Source organism: Salvelinus alpinus, chromosome 18 (genome assembly GCF_045679555.1).
Source record: "Salvelinus alpinus chromosome 18, SLU_Salpinus.1, whole genome shotgun sequence".
NCBI lineage: Eukaryota > Metazoa > Chordata > Actinopteri > Salmoniformes > Salmonidae > Salvelinus > Salvelinus alpinus.
Genome location: NC_092103.1, coordinates 13,503,274 through 13,530,314, shown reverse-complemented (window position 1 = coordinate 13,530,314; position 27,041 = coordinate 13,503,274). Strand labels below are relative to the sequence as shown.

Here is a 27,041-nt window from a genome sequence, read left to right as displayed (position 1 = left end):
GCCACTAGCTAGTGTGTAGCATTGGATAGCAAGAGCCTATTTCTCAGAACATCTGACTCCAGGATAAAACGTCAGAAAACATTACCCTGCTGAGAAAACATTGAAGTTGCACTTGTTAGTTTTTTGTCTAAATAGCTAACAAGTAACGTTAACTAGCTAGGTAACGCTACGCACATACTGTAGCAGCTAGTTAGCTATATTATTCTAACCCTTGATAGCTAACAAAAGTTAGCTATGGCTAGCTAGTTAACGTTAGCTACCGAGACTGCAACCGAATCCATGTTTGCTTTGACTCGCCCACACATAATCATTCCTTTGCAACCGTATGACCATCCCTTTTGGTTTGTTATCATGATTGCGCGTGCGGATTATGATTTTATTTTCAGTTTCAATGGCCTACATCGGCCTATTAGCTTGCTAACTGGACCTCGGACTCGCCTGAGGAAGCGTAACCCCGACCCGACGCCTATATGAGCGGATACAAGGCAACATAAATGTTAAAAACACATATCGGTGCATTCCACAACGTCTATCCAGTTTCACTGAATATAAACAACACCCGTGTAGCCAATCGGAATTGTTTTGTTATGGTACTCCTAAATCTATATTGTACAATCATATTTACCTCTGGATGTGTTGATAAAAAGAAATGGTTGCAAGGGGGTTGGATCCGTGTCTCTAGCTCCCTCTCCGTTCTATCGCTCGAACAGCTCCTCCGAGTAATAATATAACAACAATAATCCGGTTCGGGAGGGTTCGTTCTTCCTTCTCACTGCAAACATCTATGCTTGGAGAGGGGCAAACATTCCCATAACCAGTCCTTGCACCGGTTTATCCCCAACACCGGCAGAAGATGAGTTTAAATTCCAACGGGTTTCGGAAAACAATCAAATGTGAAAAACAGAAATACTACTGACGCGGTGATAAAAGGGATCCACTCAGACTCTCCTCCTTCTCTTGCAGAACAAAATGCCGACCGGAAGAACTGCTGCAGGAATAACTCCCTCCACCGGCGCCAAACCAACTAGCAGGAGCAACCATAGCCAGCAACCCAGTTACTTCCGCCGCTTTCTGCATTACTACTGTACACCGATACCATCCATTCCACACAGCTACTGTAAATATTTTGGAGGACGAGGTCATCCTTGAGTATGCAACCAGCTAAACCAATGTAAGCTGTTGATAAAATAAAACTAACATAATGATAATTCAAATACATAGTAGTTGTGTATGAATTGCATTATTTGATGTAAAACTTTTTTTTAAAGACATTTGGAATCTGGGCTGACATGAAAACCTATCAGTGCTTGGCTCAACAACCATCAACAAAAACTCTCACACACACACACACACACAGAGAACAGTTACTTTATGGAGGTTCTCTAAAAAAATAGAAGCATGATGACCACCATGGTAGCAGAGAATTCCAGATATGTTGGTGTTATCTCCTGCTGCATGCACCCACTTTCACACTTACCTTTGATTGGCAGGTAGGTAGTTCAAGTAAGATCGAACACTGCATTCTACCTATGATAAATAATTAACAATAAGAAAGTTAATTTAATAAGCATAACATTGATGGAAATAGGGAAAATGGCAAAGGAGTCAACAGACATGAATCTATCAAGGTATTAACATGCCCAAACAACAAGAGCTCTTGATCTCTCTTGTGGAAGAAGGCGAAAGTGTGCGAACTGACATAATTGATTGAACAGGTCTGATTTATGAAAATCAATAAACAAATAAATACTTTTACTTTCTGTCTTACCTTTATTTGATTTCTTCCTCACGCTTGGCATTCCATTAACATGGATGGGCCTGCTGTGAATACAGTTAGCTACAGAGCTGGCAAAAATGTCTCCCAGTAAGATCGTTATTAGCTAACTTTAGCTAACGCATTAGCTAGCAAGTAAGCAGAGAACGGACTTCTTTTTATTTAACGTTTAACAAATGGACATTGAGAGAAAGTAACAAAGTTCATTCATAATTTACCCGCAAAACAATTTTGAAACCAGATACAGATAGCTAACTAGTTTTAAACTGTTTAGGCGCTAGCTAGCCTGGCCAGTAGCCACTGTCAGATTGTTGTCCTCGCGATAATTCTATTAAGGGAAGGATGTTGTTGAAAAAGTCGCGCTCTTCGATTTTCGGTGGAGTCTGACATAATTCTCGTTGCCAACCAAAGTTTCAGCAACAGCATCTACTGAGGCTTCGCCTTTTCCTCTCTGGTTTCAACTATATAACGCTACCATATACAAACACAAGTTGGAATATGGTAAATATGGATATTTCATGTAAGTATGAATGGTTTTATCTGATTTTACCTTCTGCAGGTGCTTTGTCAGCCAGAGTATCGGCCAGAGTTGGGTCAATATTTGAATTAAATGCTAGCTATGATAAAGTCTACATACCGGTAGATATTTAGCTATAGTATGTAGATGGCCTGCCCTGCTCCTTTATTTCTGTGTATCTACACCTTTGACAAGAAAACACCAATGTTGAATTTTGAGCTCATATTTCTTGTGACATTGCTATCACCGATCCATACCCATTATTGACTTGACATAGCCTACAGTAGTACCATTATGTTATTTCCGTAAAGGTTCATAATAGGAATGAAAAACCCAGGGGTGCTAGTGGTGTCCCCCAAAGTTATCACCACAGATGAAAGGGAGAAGTTTGCATTAAGTGCTGCTCAAATCACACCACAAGATGGCAGCAAACGTCCACAAACGATTCAGCCTGCTTTCCCTAGAACAATTTCATTTTATTTTTGTATTTAACATTTAATTAACTAGGCAAGTTAGTTAAGAACAAATTCTTATTTACAATGATGGCCTACCCCAGCCAAACCCTAACGACACTGGGCCAATTGTGCTTCTTCCTATGGGACTCCCAATCACCAACAGTTGTGATACAGCTTGGAATCAAACCAGGGTCTGTAGTGACACCTCTAGCACCGAGATGCAGTGCCTTAGACCGCTGCCCCACTCGGGAGAATAAAGAGGGGGCTATCTCCTTTCTCTTTCAAACTCCCTTTTATTTTGCCAGAAAAGTCACATTGATATAAATAATCTACTTTTTTTTCTTACATCCATCAAAAATATTATTTGATCTTTTTACATACCTATCTATGCCACTAGATTATTCAGTGTATGATCATCATTACATTACTAGTACATTACTATTACATAACAGTATATTACATTAGCCTATTAAAGCCACAGTCTGTACGTGTCCGGTCATTTCAACTAATGAAATATACCCCTTGATTGAAAAGAACATGACATGTAGTTCATACCATAGTACAACTGTCTTTATTACCTCATCATAACCAATTCAAATCAAGACCTAGGCCTATTACTCCATTAGTATGGCTGTATTGTCATATTGTGTGCTGTGTAAGATGATATCCACAGTTATAATTTATATAACAAATGTTATGTAACTGTTTATTACTGTATGTGTGTCATTGAATACAAATAACCCAAATCAAACCCTGATTCCTTTAAAACATTTATTCAAAATTGTGTTCACCAAAGAAAAATCTGACAGTCTATTTCCTTTTTCACCACAAATGATGCATTTACAGAAAGTGAACAACAATATCAGAAAACATAAAGGGAAAAAAAGAAAATCACAGTTTCTATTTGAGTTAGTTCACACATGCTGTTATTTATCACACACTGTGTTCCTTGATTTAACTTTCCAAGGCTTTGGAGTGGCATTTCAGCCCTGAAAATGAATGTCTTTCAACATTTAGATTAAAGAAAACACATTCAAGTAAACAATTATCAAGTTAACTGTATTCTATAGTTCATTTACACAATAGTTTCATACAATCTCTCTACAGTCAAAAAAATCTTATACACCTGCTATGTTAACAGAATTATATACTAAATAGTGAAGGATATTTCAAATACTAATTTGTCTTAGGGCCGGCTACAAAATAGTGATAACAATGGGATTGTTGGATACATCTCATATACATTTTAACAATATTGTCAGCATCACAGCACCACCTTCCCAAATTGTTTCAATCCTAATAAAGTAAAAAGAAAATTGGAGTTGTCATATTGACAGCATGAAAAAAGGGAAAATAATAAATAACAATCCTCAAGTGCTGTGTATTTTTTATTTAAATTACTCTTTATTGAACCCACGATAAGAAGTTGTTTGTATTTCCAAAGAAGCCATTTACACTACATGGCCAAAAGTATGTGGACGTGTGCTCGTCGAACATCTCAGTCCAAAATCATGGGCATTAATATGGAGTTGGTGCCCCCTTTGCTGCTATGGGGAGGCTTTCCACTAGATGTTGGAATATTGCTGCGGGGACTTGCTTCCATTCAGCCACGACAGCATTTGTGAGGTTAGGCACTGATGTTGGGCGATTAGGCCTGGCTCATAGTCAGCGTTCCAATTCATCCCATAGGTGTTTGATGGGGTTGAGGTCAGGGCTCTGTGCAAGCCAGTCAAGTTCTTCCACACTGATCTCGACAAACCATTTCTGTTTGGACCTCGCTTAGTGCACGGGGAGCATTTTCATCCCGAAACAGGAAAGGGCCTTCCCTAAACTGTTGCCACAAAGTTGGAAGCACAGAATCGTCTAGAATGTCATTGTATGATGAAGCATTAAGATTTACCTTCACTGGAACTAAGGGGCCTAGCCCGAACCATGAAAAACAGCCCCAGACCATTATTCCTCCACCATCAAACTTAATAGTTGGCACTATGCATTCATGCAGGTAGCATTCTCCAGGCAGGTAGCGTTCTCCAAACCCAGATTCATCTGTCGGACTGCCAGATGGGGAAGCGTGATTCATCACTCCAGAGAACGCGGTTTCCACTGCTCCAGAGGCCAATGGCAGCGAGCTTTACACCACTCCAGCCAATGCTTGGCATTGCGCATGGTGAGCTTAGGCTTGTGTGCGGCTGCTCGGCCATGGAAACTAATTTCATGAAGCTCCTGACGAACAATTCACGTGATGACGTTACTTCCAGAGGCAATTTGGAACTTGGTAGTGAGTGTTGCAACCGAGGACAGATTATTTTTATGTGCTACGCGCTTCAGCACTTGCCGGTCCCATTCTGTGAGCTTGTGTGGCCTACCACTTCACAATAACAGCGTTTACAGTTGACCGGTGCAGCTCCAGCAGGACAGAAATTTGACAAACTGACTTGTTGGAAAGGTGGCATCCTATGATGGTGACACATTGAAAGTCACTGAGCTCTTCAGTATGGCCATTCTACTGCCAATTTTTGTCTATGGAAATTGCATGGGTGTGTGCTCGATGTTATACACCTGTCAGCAACAGGTGTGGCTAAAATATCCTAATTTGAAAGGGTGACCACATACTTTTGGCCATGTAGTGTATATTAGGGCCTAATTTCATTAGTATCAAATGAAATGTGTTCTCTGTTGCATTTTGTGAAGGATATCGCTTGTCCAGTCATTCAAACATATGTTGTCTTTCGATCTTTTTACAAAACACCTTTCTGACATCAACGCCCTCATCAACTTCCTCCTTACTTATACCATTATACCATGTACTTATTCTAGGCCAAGATGACTTAACTCAACACAAAAATAGCCAGAAAAAACACAAAAACAGGAAGCCTATCTATCTTGTAGAGCGGCAGCAGATGTAAGCAATTTGATTGGGCCACTTCAGGGAGATAATTATTTGTTTGTTTGTAAAAGGGACTTTATGAATGACAAAATAACAAAGGAAAGGAAATATGGCACAGTGGCAATAACTGGAAAAATATGACAAAGAATAAAAACAAAACTGAACCAAAATGTGTATGTGTGTGTGTGAGCATTGAGCTACATCTTGGTTTCAGTGCCCGGGCGTTTGGCGTTCTCATAGTCGTTTTCCTGAGAGATGAGCTGGTATGGTTTCTTCCTCTCCTCCAGCACAGCGTTCCCCATCTCCACATCCTTGGCCTGCAGCTCGTGTCGAGATAGGAACTCCACAATGCCTGCCCCAATTGAATCGCCCAAGACGTTTGTCGTGGTACGCAGCCGGTCACTGCAACCCAGAAATAAGGGAAGAAGAAAAAGGTTAACCAGGGGGAGGGAGTCATATACAGTGGGAGGAGAGGTAGAGAGGGTTGCGGGACATTCGTTCATTTAGAAAATAAAACACTATGTCCCCTGGGACGTTTGGTCATGTTAAATGGAACAGTCAACAACTCAAAACATCCACCTGTTTTCTGCTTTTGATGAAAGATAAACTAAACTCTTTAGAATTCTCAGCAAAATAATGTAGATGGGAAATAGGCCACAGCGCTATCAACAGGGATATTTACCATCTACTGTTAAAGAGTAGTCAGAGCACTCCCTATAGGCTATCTCATATTCTAATCACTGTGAGAAACATCCATGTTTTCAGTAAATGAAGCTTTGACTCTGTCTGCACATTCCGTCCATCCTAGTTTAAGGAGAGTGGGGTATTTTCTCACTACCCAATTAGCTGTGTAATTTCTGTGAAGGGGATTCTAATTGAAATTATTAATTTGGGCAACCTAATTATGTTTCTATGTTAAAACTCATTGCAAAAAAATATGTAATTCAAAAAAAAAAAGTGGATCAAGACCCTAGGGATAGTAGTTAAAGGGATAGTTCACCCAAATTACAAAATTACATATTGGTTTCCTTACCCTGTAAGCAGTATACGGACAAGGTATGACAGGATTCCATGCTTTGGTTTAGTTTCCCTGGCACTGTTTTCAAATGCTAACGTTTTAGCATTTGTGGCACAAATCCCATTCAAGTCATTGGACCGATATTAGCATTTTTCACACATCATGTTCAAATAATCTATAAGTGACTTTGTTGAGCTTCACAATCAATTTTAGATATTTTTGGACTTTTGAATTGCTAATATTGATCACATGACTTGAATAGGATTTTTGCCACAAATGCAAAAATATTACTATTTGTAAACGTTGACTGGGAAGCTAAACCAAAGCATTGATTGCTGTCATACCTTGTCCATAAACTGCTTACAGGGTAAGGAAACCAATATGTAATTTTGGAATTTTGGTGAACTAGTGTCAATAGGGTTGTAGTTGATAAAAAGTTTGACCTTTAAAATGAGAGATAAATGGTTTTCGTTTCAGTTCCAGTCATTAGACAAATTGTATTTCACAAAAAGTATTATGTAGATTTGCACCATAATAGCCTAATCATTAAGAAAATATAGTTCATTTATACTAATTTCTCAATCTGAAAATGGGAAAAATGACTCACAGGAACCAATCAACTGCAATGATGAGGGTAATGTCATCAGTGGGAAGTCCGACAGAGGTCAGCACAATCACCATGGTGACCAGTCCAGCCTGTGGGATCCCAGCAGCTCCAATACTTGCCGCAGTGGCTGTGATGCTGTTTGATAACAGAAAATGACATGTTGATAAATCTTGATAAATCATGTAATTTAGTTGTAAACATATCAACACCCTTTGATTCTGTAAACATAAACCTTGGCTTATAAACCTTAGATACTCATTCACACCTGATTGTGATGATCTGACCTATGTTCATCTCCACGTTGTTAACCTGGGCAATGAAGATGGCTGCCAAAGCCTCGTATAGTGCCGTTCCATCCATGTTGATGGTGGCGCCCACCGGTAACACAAACCGTGTGATGCGCTTATCCACCTTGTTGTTCTCCTCCAGACACTTGAAGGTGATGGGCAGGGTTGCTGAGCTGAGATAAAGATGGAGAGAAACAGGTCGTGTTTGAGTTTGACTGGTTGTTGTTGTTTCTATTAAATCTATTATCCGTATTCGCCATATAAACGTAAGTAATCCTACTAATGGGGATGATAATGCCTCATAGGTTATTCTGAACCACACAATCTGAGCAGTAACCTCCACCTGGCCCTACTACTTTGATACGAGTCGGCCAAGCGAGGCGTGGCTACAGTGTCGGTAGTCAGAGTAGGCCAGGGAGTATAGCAGCAGTGTTCGGGGAACCTACCTGGAGGAGGTTCCCAGGGCTGTGATGAGGGCCTCCACCAGCCCCATGATGAAGATGAAGGGGTTCAGCCGTGTGATGGCGAAGTACAGGCCTGGGAGGATGATGAAAGCATGGATGGAAAGGCCTATGATCACCGTGATGGTGTACATGGCCAGCTGACCACCCATCTCAGTGATGTCATCCATCTCCACGATTTTCCCCGATATGAGGAACAGGATACCGATTGGGGCATACCTGTAGAGCAGAGGGAGGAGAAGTGGTTATGCCAGGGAAGGATAAGGTCACAGTTCAAATGGCCCTACATTCTCAGGATCTTACTTATTTTTCTGTGTAATAGGCCTGAATATGAAAACGATTAGTGAAACCATCAGTGCCTTCTGAGACTGCAGGCACGGGCTATGAAATTGCCTTTATTCATAAACAACTTGATTTATATATGTCAAATATCTGACTGGGAATATGTTGATTTAATTGGCACAGTGAACATGTCACTGGTTTTGATTGCAAAGCCTTGCCATTCAGCTGTGGAACCACTTAGCATCAGGATGTTATGTCCTGAGGCGGTTCTGTGTTGGCCAATTATTAGGTGGTGCTCATGCAATTATCTCAGTAGACCTAAATACCTATATCAGATCTCACCTGTATAGAGTTACCAGAGAATTCACAGCAATGCCTCAAGCAAGAGGCTAAATGAAGCCATTTGATTGAATTGAGAGAGAGAGATAAACATAGTACCGCCCCAACTCTGCAGGGACTCCATAGACTTAGCTTTCCAAAGCACAGATGGAAAGATTTATCTGTAACAGATGCATGGGGTTCACATACACACTCACCTAATGAAGATGGGGATTATTGGACCATCATCATAACACACACATCATCTTTATAAACACCCACACACAAACACACACCAAATACTCACCACATGATAATGGCGACCAGCCTCATGATGGCCTCATTGAGGCTGTCGAAGAACTCCCTGAGGGGCTGGCCCTGCTCCTTCATGTTGCCGATGATGAGGCCGAAGCACATGGAGAAGACCACCAGCCCCAGGGCGTTGACCCCGTTCACCGTGCCCGGGATGGGGATCACCTCCTCCCTGGTGATCTGCTCGGTCAGGTTGGTCATGTTGAAGACAGAGTCGTTCACTGTCACCGTCACATGGACGATTCGCTTCCCGTATTTGGTTTTGAACTGGAGGGAAAGAGCCAGTTGTCGTAAGTGATGGGTTAACATTGTCTTGTTAAAGTGATGATAGCATGTCATCTCCTTTGGTGAAAATTGTACTGAAATATTGTCTTTTGTAATGTTTACTTTATAATCGTTCAGCCATCTATTCAGTAGAGCTCATAAAAAGCCAAGCTGATAGATAAGGTATCGAGGGATTGTAGTCAGACGTGTGCCATTTCGAAAGACTAGAGAGCAAAAAGTCTAAAGGCGCCTGCTCCACTCATCTCAACCTCATAAATTAAACAACCGTCTCTGTATGGCTGGAGCAGTATTCTGTAAGGTCCAGCTGCCCTACTGATGACTCTGTCTGGACCACAAAGCATTTAACCCCCCGTAGACATGGTCTTCCATTACTTATATTGTCCTGCCCCAGCAGCCTCTATATCTCAGTTTCCCGACCATCCTGCCCCCACCATGCTACTATTGGAAGTTGGTCCTTTCTTCTTCAGATTTTGTCATTTGTTCCTAGTGGTCAGAATGTTTCTTCCAGTGTAAGTCAACGTCTCCCCTCAGTCCTGGGTTTCTATGTCTCTTAGGGTGATGATTTATCGCTGTTCAGAAATGCCAAAACCAGAACGTTTCCTCTCAATACAAGCATTTCCTTTGGCAGAATTTGGCAGACCATTTTCCCCATCTGCTGATTGAATGTGAAAATCTGTTTAATTTAGTAACAAAGTCATTAGATGCTTTACCTGCTGTGTGCAGGCCTGGATCATGTTTGGTGGAAACATGTTTCTGAAATTAAAGAGCATGATCATCACAACCAATGAACACTCCAATATTAAGGCAGGAGTACAATGGCAAAATACAGTGCATCTTTCCTCCACTAAACCCCTGACCCTCTTCCTACAGTAGCATGCAGCTACCTGATAAGATCCAGGAAGGCATCGGCAGGGCTGATGTCCTCTATCTTCGACTGTTTCATGAACTCATCCTTAGATCCTTTCCCAGGGTGGATGATGAGCACCACGATGATGCCTATGATGACAGCGATAATGGTGGTGGTCATGTAATACACCACAGCTCGCATACCCATCTTTCCTGAAGCCTTACTGTCCAGCGCTGCCATGCCTGGTTGGGAGAGACAGGGGAGATGTTGTTTAGAAGAACAGTATTATCCCTTTGTGCAATATTTCTAACATTTCTTCATAGTAGTGGCATGATAACACTTGAAATAGCAATTGCTCTCCCTGACCGAGTCTGTATTACCTACATGTTTCAAGCAAACCACCATAGTCCCTGTTCCCAAGAAAGTGAAGGAAACCTGCCTAAATAACTACTGCCCTGTAGCACTCACGTTGGTAGCCATGAAGTGCTTTGAAAGGCTGGTCGTGGCTCACATCAACACCATCATCCTGGAAACACTAGACCCACTCCAATTCGCATACCGTCCCAACAGATCTACAGATGACGCAATCTCAATCGCACTCCACACTGCCCTTTCCCATCTGAACAAAAGGAACACCTCTGTTCATTGACTACAGCTCAGCGTTCAACACCATATTGCCCACAAAGCTCATCACTAAGCTAAGGACCCTGGGACTTAACACCTCCCTCTGCAACTGGATCCTGGACTTCCTGATAGGCCTCCCCCAGGTGGTACGGGTAGGCAACAACACATCAGACATGCTGATCCTCAACATGGGGGCCGCTTAGGGGTGCGTGCTTAGTCCCCTCCTGTACTCCCTGTTCACCCATGACCGCGTAACCAAGCACGACTCCAACAAAGTTTGAAATTTGCTGATGACACAACGGTGCTAGGCCTGATCACCAACAATGATGAGACAGGCTATAGGGAGGTCAGAGACCTGGCAGTGTGGTGCTAGGACAAAAACCTCTCCCTCAATGTGAGTAAGACAAAGGAGATGATTGTGGACTACAGGAAAAGGCGGGCCGAACACGCACCCATTCAAATCGACGAGGCTGTAGTGGAGCGGGTCAAGAGTTTCAAATTCCTTGGTGTCCACATCACCAACAAATTATCATAGTCCAAACACACCAAGAAAGTTGTGAAGAGTGCATGACAACGCCTTTACCCCCTCAGGAGACTGAAAAGATTTGGCATGGGTCCCCAGATCCTCAAAAAGGTCTACAGCTGCACCATGGAGAGCATCCTGACCGGTTGGATCACCGCCTGGTATGGCAACTGCTCGGCATCCGACCATAATGCGCTACAGAGGGTAGTGCGTACAGCCCAGTACATCACTGCGGCCAAGCTAACTGCCATCCAGGACCTATTTACCAGGTGGTGTCAGAGGAATGCCCAAAAAATTCAGCCATAAGACTGCTGAACAATTCATCAAATTGCCACCCGGACTATTTGCATTGACCCCCCCCCCCGAGCTGCTACTCGCTTATTATTAAATATGCATAGTCACTTTACCCCTACCTACATGTACAAATGACCTCGACTAACCTGTACCCCCACACATTGACTCTGAACCGGTACCCCCTGTATATAGCCTCATTATTGTTATTTTATTGTCTTCTGTTTTTTCTTTTTTTACTTTAGTTTATTTAGTAAATCTTTTCATAACTCTATTTTCTTAAAACTGCATTGTTGGTTAAGGGCTTGTAAGTATTTCACGGTAAGGCCTACACCTGTTGTATACAGCGCATGTGACAAATAAAATGTGATTTGATATGTATCATCTCATGATAAATATATAAGATATAAGCTGACCTGCTGGAGGATGTAGCCTAATACAAAGAGTAAACGGGTGTGCAAATGAATGGGCTGCCTGACAGTCATCTGACAGAAGTCCTAGTGCGATTGCAAACCAGGCTAGTAGCAAAACATACAGGCAGGTGAAATAATGATGTTCTGCATCTGAAAATAGATCATGGTTATGGTTAGCTTCTGCCTACTGACATCTCTCCCTCACAATCTTACAAAAAGGTCAAGGGGAAGAGAGACGGACAACGAGCCATTATAGAGACCTCAACCTCACAAAGTGTTGCAATAAAGTTAGCTTTGGATTTTCCAAGGTGTCAGGGGCCGTTCTGGTGTGTTATCCCCATTCAGGGGACTGATGGAGTAAGTATTTTGTTTGTGTAAGCGAGATGTATGTGCTCTTTTAATCCTGTTGGGGGCACTGCCATTAGACAAAACCCTCTCACTCTTTCACACTCTTTCAGCTTCCACTCTCCTTCATCACGCCTCTCTCTCCCACAATCACCTGCTCCACTGTGCTGCTCTCTCGCTCTCTCTCTCTCTATCCTCTCTCTCAGTCCTGGGAAACTTGTCCACTTGCCATGCGCCCATAACAGCATTGCCATGGAAACTGCAAACAAGCCTGTGTGACCACTTTCACAGGGCTAAAGAATTGACTCACGTGGCTTATTTTCAAGGGTTACTACAAAGAGGGAGGATGAAACAAAACTGTACCCCACACATACCTCTCCTTTTCTGCCTTTCTCTCCACAGTTCTACTTTTCCAAGGCAAAAAAACCAACATATTTTTAGGGTGTTTCAAGTGAGATCAAATCAAATTATACTTAATAAACATTCACAACTCCTTTCAAGTGAGTGTTAACACAAATTAGGTTCATTTAAAAAATAAAGTACAGTACAGATCAGCTCAGCCTTTGAGAAAGGACTAGAGCTTGCTGCTCCAGGTCTAGTTTCAAGATCATGCTGCACATCATACCAAGCTGGGTGCATCATGTGGATCCTAACCTTGTGGAGGACTCAGCCAGATAATAGATGGCATAGTTACATGTCCACTTGTGTACCTGGGCAGTGTGCCTCTTTTCTGGGCCGTGACCTCTTACCGCACCACCCTCCAAACCACTTACGGTATTGTGGTGCTGGGTGGGCATGGAATTCCACTTAACAATACAGCTACGAAGGAAGAGGCGGAGGGGCACTTTGCGTGCTTTTATCCGTGTGAAGCGAAGCAGGACGTAGAAGTGCAAGGGGGTACCCATCCCAAAGCCACCCTCTCAGACCCACAGGCAGTGGGCTTCCGACTGAAAGCTACCTCATCCTTCCGTCTCTCCTCCCTCATTTTAATAGCAAAGAAGCACAATGAAGTGACTGTCTCCATGCCAGAAAGTAGAGGACCAAAGGGAATCTGGAGAAAAATGGTGGCAAGAAATTTCACATGGATCAAGCATAAGTTACAGTACCTGAAAAGTTGTGCCTCGAGCTCCATTGGCATTCCCCCTTTTTCACTGGGTATCCACACCTGTCTTTCAAACACCACTAAGTCTACCCCTCCTCTTTATCATATCTAAATTTGCTTCTGGCGGAGGGCATCAGTATAGTGACTTGGTGTACCTGTGATGAGACTGGATACCAGCAGGGGAAGCACCAGCATCTGCAGCATCCTCATCAGCAGCTCTCCAGGGAAAGAGAAGTACTTCACCTCTCGGTAGGTCATTTTATAGGGACGCAGTGCAAAGCCAAGGATTATACCTGGAGAATCAAAAGGGCTGATCAGTGTGCTGGAAACATGAACATGCAACTGCATATAAAGCAAATGACAATGACAGGATCTGTCTCTCAGTCACATCTAGAATGAGGTTTGTAGGTGAGTCCTCCCTATGGGATTGGGATTACAATAAGAGAGCATGGGTTTCAAAGTGTGTGGGTGTGTTGGCGTGAGTATGTTGGCCCATTTCTGTGTACTGTGTATGTAGGCCTATGTTACACTCCCCTACGTATTTATTTGGACAGTGAAGATAAAACTTTTAATTTGTCACTATACTCCAGCATTTGTACATGAATCTTGATGCTACCGTGATTACGGATAATCATGAATGAACCGTGAATAATGATGAGTGAGAAAGTTATAGCTGCACAAAGATCATGCACCCAAAACAGAGAATGTTTTTTTGGGGGGGGTGTGAGCTTTGTTCCTTTAACTTTCTCACTCATCATAATTCACTATTCATTCATGATTATCCATAATCGTGGTAGTATTCACATTGATGTATAATAGAAGTGTTCAGAAACATCTTATATTCTTATTTAAAATAAAAATGACTCCAGAATGACACAATACATTATTCATCGTTCAGTTCCTATCAGGCAAAAAAAATATTATCCGAAACACAAACAAAACAAACTGCAAATGCATCCAACAAGTGTGTAGAGCTGCAATCTTGATGTAGTCATTACGTGCTAGGAGTATGTGACAAAATACTAAACCTTTGACTACTTTAATACACTGTAAGTGCATTTTTCCAAATACTTTTTTTTTTAAAGAGAAAAAAAAGGTGACATTCAGTGCGGTTGCCTCATAGGAAACATTTGATCTCAAATCCAAAATGGTGGTGTATAGAGCCAAATGTACACATTTTAGCTTCACTCTCTAAATAAATACGGAGGAGAGTGTGTGTGAGTGGACTGGGGTGTGGTATTGGAGGTGTGTGTGTTCACTCACCTACAACAACGGCCGCTACAGTAAAGAGCACAAAGGCGTTCTTCTTGAAGAAGGCCTGGACATCTTCCTTAGAGATGTCCTCCACTTTCCTCTTGGCCTTCATGGTCCTTATGTGGATGCCCTCCCGGATCCGCTGCATCCTAGTGTGGGAATCTGAAGCCGGGGGGGTGTCCCCATTACTTTTGGTCATGACTGCAGACAGGACTACGAGTGTCTCACACACCTTTTAGACAGCCAGACAACCTGAACCAATGGGTCTGACCAGCCCTTACTCTGGTGATAGCTACTGGAGAAGAGATGAAATGACACAGAACAAGACACATGCAGTTGAAATGACACATGCAGACATTCACATTGACATTGCAATGCGGTTGATAAGATTAGAGAAAGAAGAATAGCTTATTTTTTCTTATAGCAAATCTGGACCATGTGGTGTGTAGTCAAAATAACAAATGTTTTCATGATAAAATAGTCACACAATCTTGAGAAAAAAGCAAGTATTTTATTCTAAGACAAAAGCTAGCATTTCTTCCCCATGATGAATCCATCCACGACAAGCATCAAAGCCCCTGAACACAGGAAGCATGGAACCCTGCAGGTGCAGATCTGCATCCCTAATACACCCTGGCAACTCATCAGTCTATCCTGGAGAATATTTATTCATAAAAACACTTGATTAGGAAAAACGTATGCGCACCTGAATAATGGAATAACAAAAACAATCAACTGCGTTTTCTTTAAAGAGATGCACTGCATACTCAACTAAAAGCACCCTACACAATACAACTATGTATCCTTTCATTGGAAAGGCATACTTTTTCAAACAATTGTTTGATTGAAAATGCCAGTTGGTAACACTCTGAACAAACTGCAAATTTTGCTACAAAGATTTTGTTTGCATTTTAATGAATTTAGAAGACGTGGACATGAAAATCTGAACAAAAGGATGATACTTTTCATGCATGGCCACATCAACAGTATGGACCCCTGGCATACAGCTAAAACATCACAAGGGCCACACAGACCTGGTCATTCCATTGGACAACAACACCAACAACTATCTCCTCCTGAGTCCTCAAAAGTGGCAAAACAAAACACTGACCTTTCACCAGTGTAGATGTTCCCTTATTAGACAAACTCCTCTTCCTGATGAGTTATCCTCAGCCTGAGGACAGGTCAGGCAGGCAGAGAGCAACAGTGGTAGAGGCAGGCAGTGGGTCCAGAGGCAGAGAAGGGAGGAGAGATAGAGACTGGGAGATGGAGTGAGATAGACAGGCACATAGAGAATGGGAGGTGTACATATGTTCTCTGAAGACAACTGAGGCAATCCCTCATACTCCCATTCTCTGAAGAGGGAGGAGACTTTCAAACTCAGAAAGAGAGAGGGAAAGATAGAGAGAGGTAAAGGCAGTGGGAGGAGATGGTAGCCCTTCCTATCTCTTTACAATTGGGGGGATGTTATGTCCCTCATTCATTCCAATAAAGAGTGCCCTGAGTGATGCTCAGAAAGCATGAATTAGTAAGAATATACAGTAGGATATGCTGTATGCAACATGGAACCCAATAGGGTTCTAACTGGAACCAAAAGGATTTCTGGAACCAAAAAAAGTTATCCTATGGGGACAGCCAAATTACCCTTTTGGAACCCTTTTTTTCTCCTCTCCTCCCGCTCCCATTGTCCTCCAAGCTCTCTTTTCCTTTCCCATCTTCCCTCCTCCCCATCCTCTCGTCTATCCTCTTCCCCTCTTTTTCGGGCTATTCAACCCTCACTGGAGTGCTTCAGAAACAGATAAAGCCTGTGGACCCGTAAGCAAGATCTGCTCGAGGTGTTAGGGCTCTCTCCATCTGCTTTCAATAGGAGCTTTCATCACCAGCAGCAGTGGTTGCTGGCCAGGACTGGACAGTCGGTGCCTAGTGCCATAGGATCAGCATTTGTTTCAAGATACTGTACTTTGAAGTATTGAAGTATCATTCTGAGTGTTTCCCAAAAAGAAGTGTGATGTGCGACAGCGGTACACCATTTCAAATGTGCAGTAAATCTCTATGTCAAATACTGAGCTCTACAACGCTCACCTGCGCAACTAGAGGCGAGAAAACTCAAGATCACCTTTACTCCACACACAGAGACACATACAAAACTCAAGATCACCTTTACTCCACACATAGAGACGCATACAAAACTCAAGATCACCTTTACTCCACACACAGAGACACATACAAAACTCTAGATCACCTTTACTCCACACACAGAGACACATACAAAACTCTAGATCACCTTTAATCCACACACAGAGACACATACAAAACTCAAGATCACCTTTACTCCACACACAGAGACGCAAACAAAACTCAAGATCACCTTTACTCCACACACAGAGACACACACAAAGCTCTCCCTCGCCCTCCATTTGGACCATAACTTTATCCTCCTGATTTGCGCTTACAAGCAAAAACTCTTAACAGGAAGTACCAGTGACGCGCTCAGTCCGATGAAGTGGATCCTAAGCTACAGGACTGTTTTGCTAGCACATCATGGATGGCATTGCAGTATTTACCACATCAGTCACCGGTTTCATTAATTTACTGTAGGGGGCTAAATCAGGGTCACAGAGTGTTTCTTGGTAGCTTTAAACAAATATACTTCGAAACAATAGTATACACCTCACACACATGGTTATGGCCTTTAAAAAAATAAGACACATGTACCATGTCACACATAGAGTTGAACTATATGAAAATTTGAGTTTGCATTCCAGTATAAGACTTTATATACATCACAGAAGACTGAAATATAACAAAACCGTTTGACATAAATACACTTTTCATGTTTATTAATGAAGAAATTATGAAAAATATGAATAACAATCCACCCATGAGGCCACTAGAAGGCGCTTTGATCATTAGACTGCAGGAAAGGGCTACTAAGTGCATCGACGTGACCATACGTACATATCACAACCAGAAGCCATGGATTACCGGCAACAGCCACACTGAGCTAAAGGCTAGAGCTGCCGATTTTAAGGAGCAGATCACTAACCTGGACGCTTATAAGAAATCCACCTATGCCCTCCAAAGAACCATCAGATAGACAAAGCATCAATACAGGACTAAGATCGAATCCTACTACACCGGCACTGACACTCGTCAGATATGACAGGGCTTGCAAAATATCACAGATTACAAAGGGAAACCCAGCCACAACCTCCACAGTGACATGAGCCTACCAGACGAGCTAAATACCTTCTATGCTCAGTTTGAGGCAAGCAACATTGAACCATGCGTGAGAGCACCAGTTGTTCCTGACGACTGTGTGATCAAGCTCTCCGTAGACGATGTGAGTAAGACCTTTAAACAGGTTAACATTCACAAGGCGGAAGGGACAGACGGATTACCAGGACGTGTACTCAGAGCATGTGTTGACCAGGTGGTAAGTGTCTTCATGTCACACCCTGACCTTAGAGATCTCTGTTTTTCTGTATATTTTGGTTAGGTCAGGGTATGACTAGGGTGGGTACGCTAGTTTTTGTATGTCTAGGGTTTTTGTATGTCTAGGGGTTTTGTATGTCTAGGGGTTTTGTATGTCTATGTTGGCCTGATATGGTTCCCAATCAGAGACAGCTGTTTATCGTTGTCTATGATTGGAGATCATATTTAGGTAGCCATTTTCCTTGTTTGTGTTGTGGGATCTTGTCTACATTGAGTTGCCTGAGTGCACACCTGTAGCTTCACGTTTCATTTGTTCTTTATTGTTTTGTTTTGAGTTTCAGTTGATTAAAATTATGTGGAACTCACGCTGCTCCTTGGTCTCATCATTACAACGATCATGAAACTTCACTGATATTTTCAACCTCTCCCTGACCCAGTCTGTAATACCTACATGTTTTAAGCAGACCACCATAGTCCCAAAACTGCCAAGGTAACCACTCTAAATGACTATTGCCCCGTAGCACTCACATCTGTAGCCATGAAAGGCTGGTCAGGCTCACATCAACACCATCATCCCAGACACCCTGGACCAGCTCCAATTCACATACCACCCAAAAAGATCCACAGATGACGCAATCTCTATTGTACTCCACACTGCCCTTTCCCACTTGGCCAAAAGGACCACCTACATGAGAATGCTGTTAATTGATTACAGCTCAGCGTTCAACACCATACTACCCTCAAAGCTCATCACTAAGTTAAGGTCCCTGTGACTGAATACCCCTCTCTGCAACTGGATCCTGGACTTCCTGACGGCCACCCCCAGGTGTTGAGAGTAAGCAACAACACATCTGCCACACTGATTCTCAAAACGGGGCCCCTCAGGGGTGCGTGTTTAGCCCCTTTCTGTACTCCCTGTTCACCCTTCCTGTACTCCCTGTTTTATCAGTTTCTTTATGAAAATATTTTGCGAACTCCATTACAGTAGCTCAAGCAGCACACAAGTAGACTACAAATGCATGCTGGGCCGAGCATGCATAAAGAAACTGATAAAACACACAGGTGAAAAATCACAAATTACAAAGATAAGGAGTACCAAGATCAAGCGAGGGAGTGCGGTGATGTAGGGTCCAGAATTAAAGAATCATATCCCGAAAGCATGATAGTGTACTTACTACGTGCACTTGCTAATAGAAAGGAAGGAGGTGGGTAGCTAGCGAAGTGTGTCATAGTAGCAAAGTATTTCAAAACAAAAAATCAGATCTCTTAAAAGTTATTTCATTTTCGTTCTATTATCTATATAATAGGCTATCATTGATTTTGGCCCAATAGGTCTGACACCTTACCTCTTTCAAGGAGACTTTCCATTTTGATAGGGTTATTTTGCCTAAAAACTTTAGGCCTACCTATATAAAAATAAAAATACAACTCTGTATCCCTGCCAGCATGGCAAGAGTGGCCCGTAGGGTGTTAAGCATCCCCAGTGGCTCTGCAAGCGCAGAGAGGATATTCTCCGCTGCTGGCACCATCGCATGAGCCTGACTCTGACCAAACTGCTGTTTCTAAAAATGAATTCAAAGGCACTGAGCCTAATAAGGCATTTTTCGTTTCATTTTTATTTAATTCTAAGTAAGGCACAGGCTATGTGCGCAATTTATAGACTATAATGATTTAACACAATTAAATGTTGAAATGCTTAGCACTATAATGTTCCTATCAGCCTAGTGTGTCGCACTATCAAATGCTTCCCAATTTATATCTTTGTAGGCTATAGCCTTGAAATAACTGAAATAATAGGTTAATAATGTAAGCTAAATAATTCATTTTCTTTCCTTCTTAGGGTACCAGTCTGGCTCCTTACCTATTTAGAGTGTTTATATGCTGTTTAATGCGGCATGTAACATGATGAGCGCTTCTTACAGTCACCTTTTCATGTTTATTAAAATGTTTTTCGTTCAAATCATATGGTTTGGTTTCAATACCTCAAAACCACATGGTAGGTCCAGGTAGTCACAAAAAATGGATGGTTGTTGGTTAAATTGTCATTTTAATGAATGGAGCGAATTTGGAGTGGCAGTTTTTTTTTCATGTGAGCGAGGAGCGTTTTTTTAGCGGAGCTGTTGGAAAGGACTTGGAGCGCAGGAACAGTGTGCAAGCACTGATCCGTGATCCGACCGCTCAACTCCACTCACATACTCTGGTGGCCGTGCACGACTCCAACACCATCATTAAGTTTGCCAACAACACAACGGTGATAGGCCTGATCACTGACGACGATGAGACAGCCTATAGGGAGGAGGTCAGAGACCTGGCAGTGTGGTGCCAGGACAGCAACCTCTTCCTTAACATCAGTAGTAAGACCAAGAAGCTAATCGTGGAGCTCAGGAAACGGAGGGCAGAACACGCCCCCATTCACATCGACGGGGCTGTAGTGGAGTGGGTAGAGAGCTTTAAGTTCCTCGGTGTACACACCACTAAGGATCTATCATGGTCAAAACATACCAACACAGTCGTGAAGAGGACACGACAATGAAAATATTTGGCATGGGCCCTCAGATTCTCAAAAAGGTATACAGCTACACCATCGAGAGCATCTTGATTGGCTGCATCACCGCTTGGTATGTTAACTGCTTGGCATCCGACCGCAAGGCGCTACAGAGGATAGTAATGCCACCCAGTACATCACTGTAGCCAAGCTCCCAGCCATCCAGGACCTCTATACCAGGCGGTGTCAGAGGAAGGCCCCAAAAAATGGTCAAAGACTCCTGCCACCCAAGCCACAGACTGTTCTCTCTGCTACTGCATGGTAAGCGGTTCCAATTCACTGAGTCTGGAACCAAGAGTACCTTGAACAGCTTCTAACCCCAAGGCATATGACTTCTAAACAAAATGCTTAATAGCTAATCAAATGACTACCCGGACTACCTGCATTGACGCTTTTTTGCAGTAACTCACTAACTTCTTTGCACATACCCTGCTGCTACTGTTTATTATCTATCCTGTTGCCGAGTCACTTTATCCTTATCTATGCTTTATGTACAGTACATAGTTACCTCAATTACCTTGTACCCCTGCACATCGACTCGGTACTCGATACTCACTGTATATAACCATGTTGTTTCCTAATCCCTATACATAGCCATTATTTTTACTTGTTATTTCTATTAATTATTCACTGTGGATTTATTCCTTGTGTCACTATTTCAAAAAATATATATTGTATCTTACTCTGCGTTGTTGGAAAAGGACCCGGAGTAAGCATTTCACTGTTAGTCTACACCCGTTATTATTATAGTTCAAAGTCAATCCACAGTGTAACTGACAGACAAAGTCAATTATAGTTAGTTGAAAAAAGTGTAACTTGTGCAGTAGTGGGTGACCTCACTGTATGGAAAATGTATTCCCCAGTGATGTGGAGTATAATTAGTGAAGAATACCCCTGAAATCAGGCCACGTATCTACATACAAATAAAACTGTCAGATTAATGAATGAATACGAATATACTCCAATGGGGATTTATGTTTTTAGGGATCCAAAAATTATACTGACACAGAACTTGTGAAAATGTATGAAATTATAATCGACGTTTCATGACTTTGAGCACTGCACAGTGGAAGTATGAGATTCAATGCCTGTAGCCAATCCTGTAAACTTGGCCAAACTAGCAAAGTTTGAGGGGCAAATTTCAGGGGGGCCAACCCACATTCTGTGCATATTAATAGCCCAGCCCAACATCACCACCACCAATTACTAGTGAATTTGCAAGGGAACCATGTTTTCATCATTTATTCTTCAAAGTTCCAGTCCAGACAAACTCAAGTCCAGGTCTAAATGCCTTTGCGTTGTGGGGCTGCCAATAGCAGAAGAGTGGCAATGGCTCCATTAGTTTGCCAGTCACACACGATGCCTTGGCAGAAGAATCCAGACTGGGCAGACCAGCACTGTCCAGGAGAGCAAGACAGTCGCTACGGCTTATCGTCTTTGTGACGCTCAATGTCCATGTTAGAAGATCTAACAACCTTAAAAGCTATACCTCTCCAAACCAAACAAAGCTAACTCCTGCTGGGCCCAATATGTGACTGCAAGGCCATGAACACCACACAGCTGACCAATTTTCTTTGTAGCAATAGACAGGTTATTATCTAAAAATCCATAGTAGCCATTTGTCATATCTTGAAATCGGGTCCTCTGTGTGGGTTTTTCTACCACACCATACATCTCCCCATCCCACTGCTGACGGACTTACATAATGGCACCGGCTAATGAAATCCAAAATGACTCACACAGAGCTAATACGCAGGAGGCTGGAAGAAAGGTTTCAATACCATCACCCCACACCCTCAGAATGAATGGCCAAGATCCAGAGCTGGGACTGTGCTGTAATTCACTCTCACATGCATAGAGCTCGCCTGTACAAGCCCTTCCGGAGCAACGAGCACATCACTAACATGTCCTGTTGTTGACCTGTCAAAAGCCCAGACAGTCAAGCAGGGAGTTTTGCCACCGCCTGTGCAAGTTCAGGTCCTTATAGTGGCCAGAATTAACTACTTCTATTGGAAGTAGTTGAAAGTATTTTCAAATCATTTCTAGAAATAACCTGCTATTTGAAATTATTTTCAAATACTTTTATAAAATACTATTTTGAAATACCTGGGTTAAATGAGTGGGAGTGTATTTGAGTATTTTCAATTACATGCCAATACGTTCCAAATGTATTTCCAAATAAATTCCAATATTCAGCTAAAAATGTCAAATAAAGGATACTTACTTTGAAATGTGCGTGAAAGTAATTTAGATACTTGAAATAGTATTTGAACCAAGGTCTGGTGTCTTAACACCCTCCAACTTGAACACGAAATCCATTAAAAGATACAAGCAGAATCCCATAGACGGATAGTTGTCTATGACCTGGTTTACTTTCAGTGATGTGAATGAGTCTGGCCTTATTCTCAGCACGTAACAAGTCATCTGTTGGCCCCACCTGTGGTCCAGGGGCCTGGCCTCTCACTGGGGTCTCATGCAGTCAGATTAAGAGGACATTGAGTAGATCTATGTGCCTTAATACCAACAGCAATATAATTACTATTATAACTCTAAGGACTTCTGGCACTCTCTTGGGTGTGAGCGATTTGGTATGCACAGATAACAAATCTGTTAATTATCAAATCAAATGTTCAAATCAAATTTTATTAGTTACATGCGCCGAATACAACAGGTGTAGACCTTACAGTGAAATGCTTACTTACGAGTTCATTAACCAACAATGCAGTTAAAAAAAATACAGACAAGAATAAGAAATAAAAGTAACAAGTAATTAAAGAGCAGCTGTAAAGTAACAATAGTGAGACTATATACAGAGGTGTACCGGTACAGGGTCAATGTGCGGGGGCACCAGTTAGTTGAGGTAATATGTACATGTAGGTAGAGTTATTAAAGTGACTATGCATAGATGATAACAGAGAGTGGCAGCGGTGTAAAAGAGGGGGAGAGGAGGGGTGGGCAATGAAAATAGTCTGGGTAGGCCGTGCAGTAGCAGAGAGAACAGTCTATAACTAGGGTGGCTGGAGTCTTTGACAATTTGTAGGGCCTTCCTCTGACACCGCCTGGAATAGAGGTCCTGAATGGCAGGAAGCTTGGCCAAAGTGATGTTTTGGGCCGTTCGCACTACCCTCTGTAGTGCCTTGCGGTCGGAGGCCGAGCAGTTACCATACCAGGCAGTGATGCAACCCGTCAGGATGCTCTCGATGGTGCAGCTGTAGAACCTTTTGAGGATCTGAGGACCCATGCCAATTTTTTCCAGTCTCCTGAGGGGAAATATGTTAGTTTGTTGGTGATGTGGACACCAAGGAACTTGAAGCTCTCAACCTGCTCCACTGCAGCCCCGTCGATGAGAATGGGCGGGTGCTCGGTCCTCTTTTTCCTGTAGTCCACAATCATCTCCTTTGTCTTGATTTAATTATATGATTATGACTGTGTAATAACAATTGTCTTTCAATGTACCAAGACGAACTGTTTTCTGTTGTTGGGAGTGCCTGCTGAAGGAATAGTGAGCATGTATGAACTTGTTATTGATATACTAGTGTATGGCCTAAATAAGATAGGTGATTTTTTGCATGGAGGCCATGATTATGCAGCAAGACATGGGTGTCACCATGTGGTGAGAAGGGGGACTTGCACAAGTACATAAAAGGTATAAGATCCTGTGCAAAACTGCAAAACTAAAGTTAGAAGTTTGAGTCACTTCATAGGATAGTGATATTTGAGTTTATTTCAGTTCATTGGAGAGACTGTGTGAAGCAAGTCAAGTTAGTCTTTAGCATCCCAATTAATTGTAGACTACTTTAAGCTCCCTACCTCTGTCTGGCCAAAACTACTCTCTCCCTCTTTAGTTTCTCTGCTCCTTATGCCAGGCTTCTTTTTAGTCTTTCTCTTCAGTTTTGGCGATGGATAGGTTGGCTATGAGCTTTAAATGCCTCTCTGGGTTGTCAAGGAACCTCTGTGTTCCTTGACAAAGTGTTCCAGTTTTCTTTCCAATGGTACATAAGCAGTCAGCTGTAGGGATTCAATGAATCTGTGGTTGTTAGAGCATTGAAATATAACAATCACTAAGGAATGGATAACTGTGTTACTGAACCACATATATATTAATCAATATCAAAGTAGCACAACTGTCACGCCCTGGCCTTAGTTATCTTTGTTTTCCTTATTATTTTAGTTAGGTCAGGGTGTGACATGGGGGATGTATGTGTTTTGTATTGTCTAGGGGTTTTTGTATGTTTATGGGGCAGTGTCTAGTCTAGTCTAGGTGGATGTATGTCTGTGGTTGCCTGGATTGGTTCTCAATTAGAGACGGCTGTCTATCGTTGTCTCTGATTGGGAGCCACATTTAGGCAACCATAGTCATTAGGTAGTTTGTGGGTGATTGTCTATGTCTATGTTGCATGTTAGCACTTTGTTTGTATAGCTTCACGTTCGTCGGTTTATTGTTTTGATTTTGTTTGTATAGTGTTCTTCGTTTTTTCGTCTTTATTAAAGTAAAGATGTATTGCTATCACGCTGCGCCTTGGTCCTCCTCTCTTTCACTTTACGACGATCATGACAACAACAATGTACACAACATAGGAAAAAGAATACTGAGAACCTTTCACCAGTAGATGGCAGTGTAGTAGCCAGATGTTTTCCTAGCAGCGCTATCAGTGTGGTCTTAAAATATCCCATGGGCAAAATTGTCAAAAGCACTCCCATCAAATCCCAGATGTAGTGACTTATGAGGAACTCATCTTTTCTGCAAATGTAGTGTTTAACTTATTTCTCCCTCATTGCATACAGGTAAATGACCATATAATGTTCACCTTTAAAACAGGAACATGACTGAATTCCCTTTCAATACTGTAATATGATGGTTCAGTGAACTCTGTTTTATGGGTTATAATGACCCTGGTCACACCTGAGCATTAGAAGGGCATGTTGTAGACCTCACACACACAGCTATAGTCCTGGAAAGATAAAGAGCTCTGTGCCAAGGTCAGAGAGAGAGACACAGTGCATTCGGAAAGTATTCAAACCCCTTGACTTTTTCCAAATTTTGTTGCTTTACATCCTTATTCTAAAATTGATGAAGTTGTTTTTGACCCTCATCAATCTACACACAATACCCCATAATGACAAGGCAAAAACAGTTTATAGACATTTTTGTACATGTATACCAAATAAATAAAACTGAAATATCACATTTACGTAAGTATTCAGACCCTTTACTCAGTACTTTGTTGAAGCACCTTTGGCAATGATTGCGTCTTCTTGGGTATGATGCTACAAACTTGGCACACCTGTATTTGGGGAGTTTCTCCCATTCTTCTCTGCAGATCCTCTCAAGCTCAGTCAGGTTGGACGGGGAGTGTCGCTGCACAGCTATTTTCAGGCCTCTCCAGAGATGTTTGATCAAGTTCAAGTCCGGGCTCTGGCTGGGCCACTCAAGGACATTCAGAGACTTGTCCCAAAGCCACTACTGCGTTGTGTGCTTAGGTTCGTTGTCCTGTTGGAAGGTGAATCTTCACCCCAGTCTGAGGTCCTGAGCGCTCTAGAGCAGGTTTTCACCAAGGATCTCTCTGTACTTTGCTCTAGGAAGAGTATTGGTGGTTCCAAACTGCTTCTGTTTAAGAATGACGGAGGCCACTGTGTTCTTGGGGACCTTCAATGCTGCAGAAATGTTTTGGTACCCTTCCCCAGATCTGTGCCTCAACACAATCTACGGACAATTCCTTCAACCTCATGGCTTGGTTTTTGCTCTGACATGCACTGTCAACTGTGGGACCTTATATAGACAGGTGTGTGCCTTTCCAAATCATGTCCAATCAATTGAATTTACCACAGATGGACTCCAATCAAGTTGTAGAAACATCTCAAGGATGATCAATGGAAACAGGATGCACCTGAGTTCAATTTCCAGTCTCATAGCAAAGGGTCTGAATACTTATGTAAACAAGGTATTTCTGTTTTTTCTTGTTAATAAATTTGCAAACATTTCTAAAAACCTGTTTTCGCTTTGTCATTATGGGGTATTGTGTGTAGATTGATGAGGAAAAATAAGGCTATAACATAACAAAATGTGTAAAAAGTCAAGGGGTCTGAATACTTTCCGAATGCATTGTATATAGAGAGAGACCAGCTGGTTGTTATCAGGTGAGATTGAGGAAGGGCAGAAAGGGTTGTGTAATGTGTAATGGACCTAAAGAGGAGAGTGGAGGGGGAGCCTGGCACTGAGAGTTAAAAATTGATTGTAAAACGCTCACAGTCCGAGCAAACACATTCAGACAACATATAGACAAGCACACAGACACAAGCCCCAATTATATAAAAAAACACCATGTGAAGAAAAAAAACATGAAAGAACAGAAGAGCGCATACATACACACATAAACACATACAATCAGCCACAGTAGCTTTACCACTACACACATGAAGTCAACATTAATGCAGTCACACACAATAGCACACCACAAC

The 27,041-nt window shown here is 42.2% G+C and overlaps 2 protein-coding genes across 7 annotated transcripts in view; both read right to left on the bottom strand.

The window, feature by feature from the left end:
- LOC139543829 (nipped-B-like protein B) overlaps positions 1-980 on the bottom strand; it is a 50,867-nt gene extending 49,887 nt beyond the window's left edge. For 2 of the 4 annotated variants that reach the window (XM_071350287.1, XM_071350288.1), the window contains exon 1: positions 626-980. The gene's annotated coding sequence lies outside the window, so the exon portion shown is untranslated. The remainder of the gene's footprint in view (positions 1-625) is intronic. The other 2 variants (XM_071350289.1, XM_071350290.1) reach the window with 1 other exon arrangement.
- A 2,523-nt stretch (positions 981-3,503) lies between these two features.
- Positions 3,504-15,927, bottom strand: LOC139543828 (excitatory amino acid transporter 1-like). 3 transcript variants are annotated; one of them, XM_071350284.1, is made up of 10 exons: positions 15,714-15,927; positions 14,612-14,897; positions 13,504-13,641; positions 10,088-10,292; positions 9,914-9,956; positions 8,914-9,185; positions 7,992-8,225; positions 7,524-7,718; positions 7,259-7,393; positions 3,504-6,035 (listed from the first exon to the last, which is right to left on the bottom strand). In XM_071350284.1, exons 2-10 carry the CDS (start codon positions 14,799-14,801, stop codon positions 5,831-5,833), a joined length of 1,617 nt encoding a protein of 538 aa, XP_071206385.1. In that variant the 5' UTR covers positions 14,802-14,897; positions 15,714-15,927; the 3' UTR covers positions 3,504-5,830. The 3 variants fall into 3 exon arrangements, with proteins under 3 accessions (XP_071206385.1, XP_071206386.1, XP_071206387.1); XM_071350285.1 differs by having other exon boundaries at positions 14,612-14,894; XM_071350286.1 differs by having other exon boundaries at positions 14,612-14,764.
- Between the last annotated feature and the right edge of the window lie 11,114 nt (positions 15,928-27,041).

What these genes read in the sequence shown, in the direction of transcription:
- LOC139543828 (XM_071350284.1), bottom strand. Translation starts at nt 14,801, where the DNA reads ATGACCAAAAGTAATGGGGACACCCCCCCGGCTTCAGATTCCCACACT. An exon ending in GGTATCCAGTCTCATCACAG is followed by an intron (nt 10,293 to 13,503) that starts GTACACCAAGTC and finishes TCTCCCAACCAG; the next exon opens with GCATGGCAGCGCTGGACAGT. An exon ending in ATTGCAGTTGATTGGTTCCT is followed by an intron (nt 6,036 to 7,258) that starts GTGAGTCATTTT and finishes TCTGGGTTGCAG; the next exon opens with TGACCGGCTGCGTACCACGA.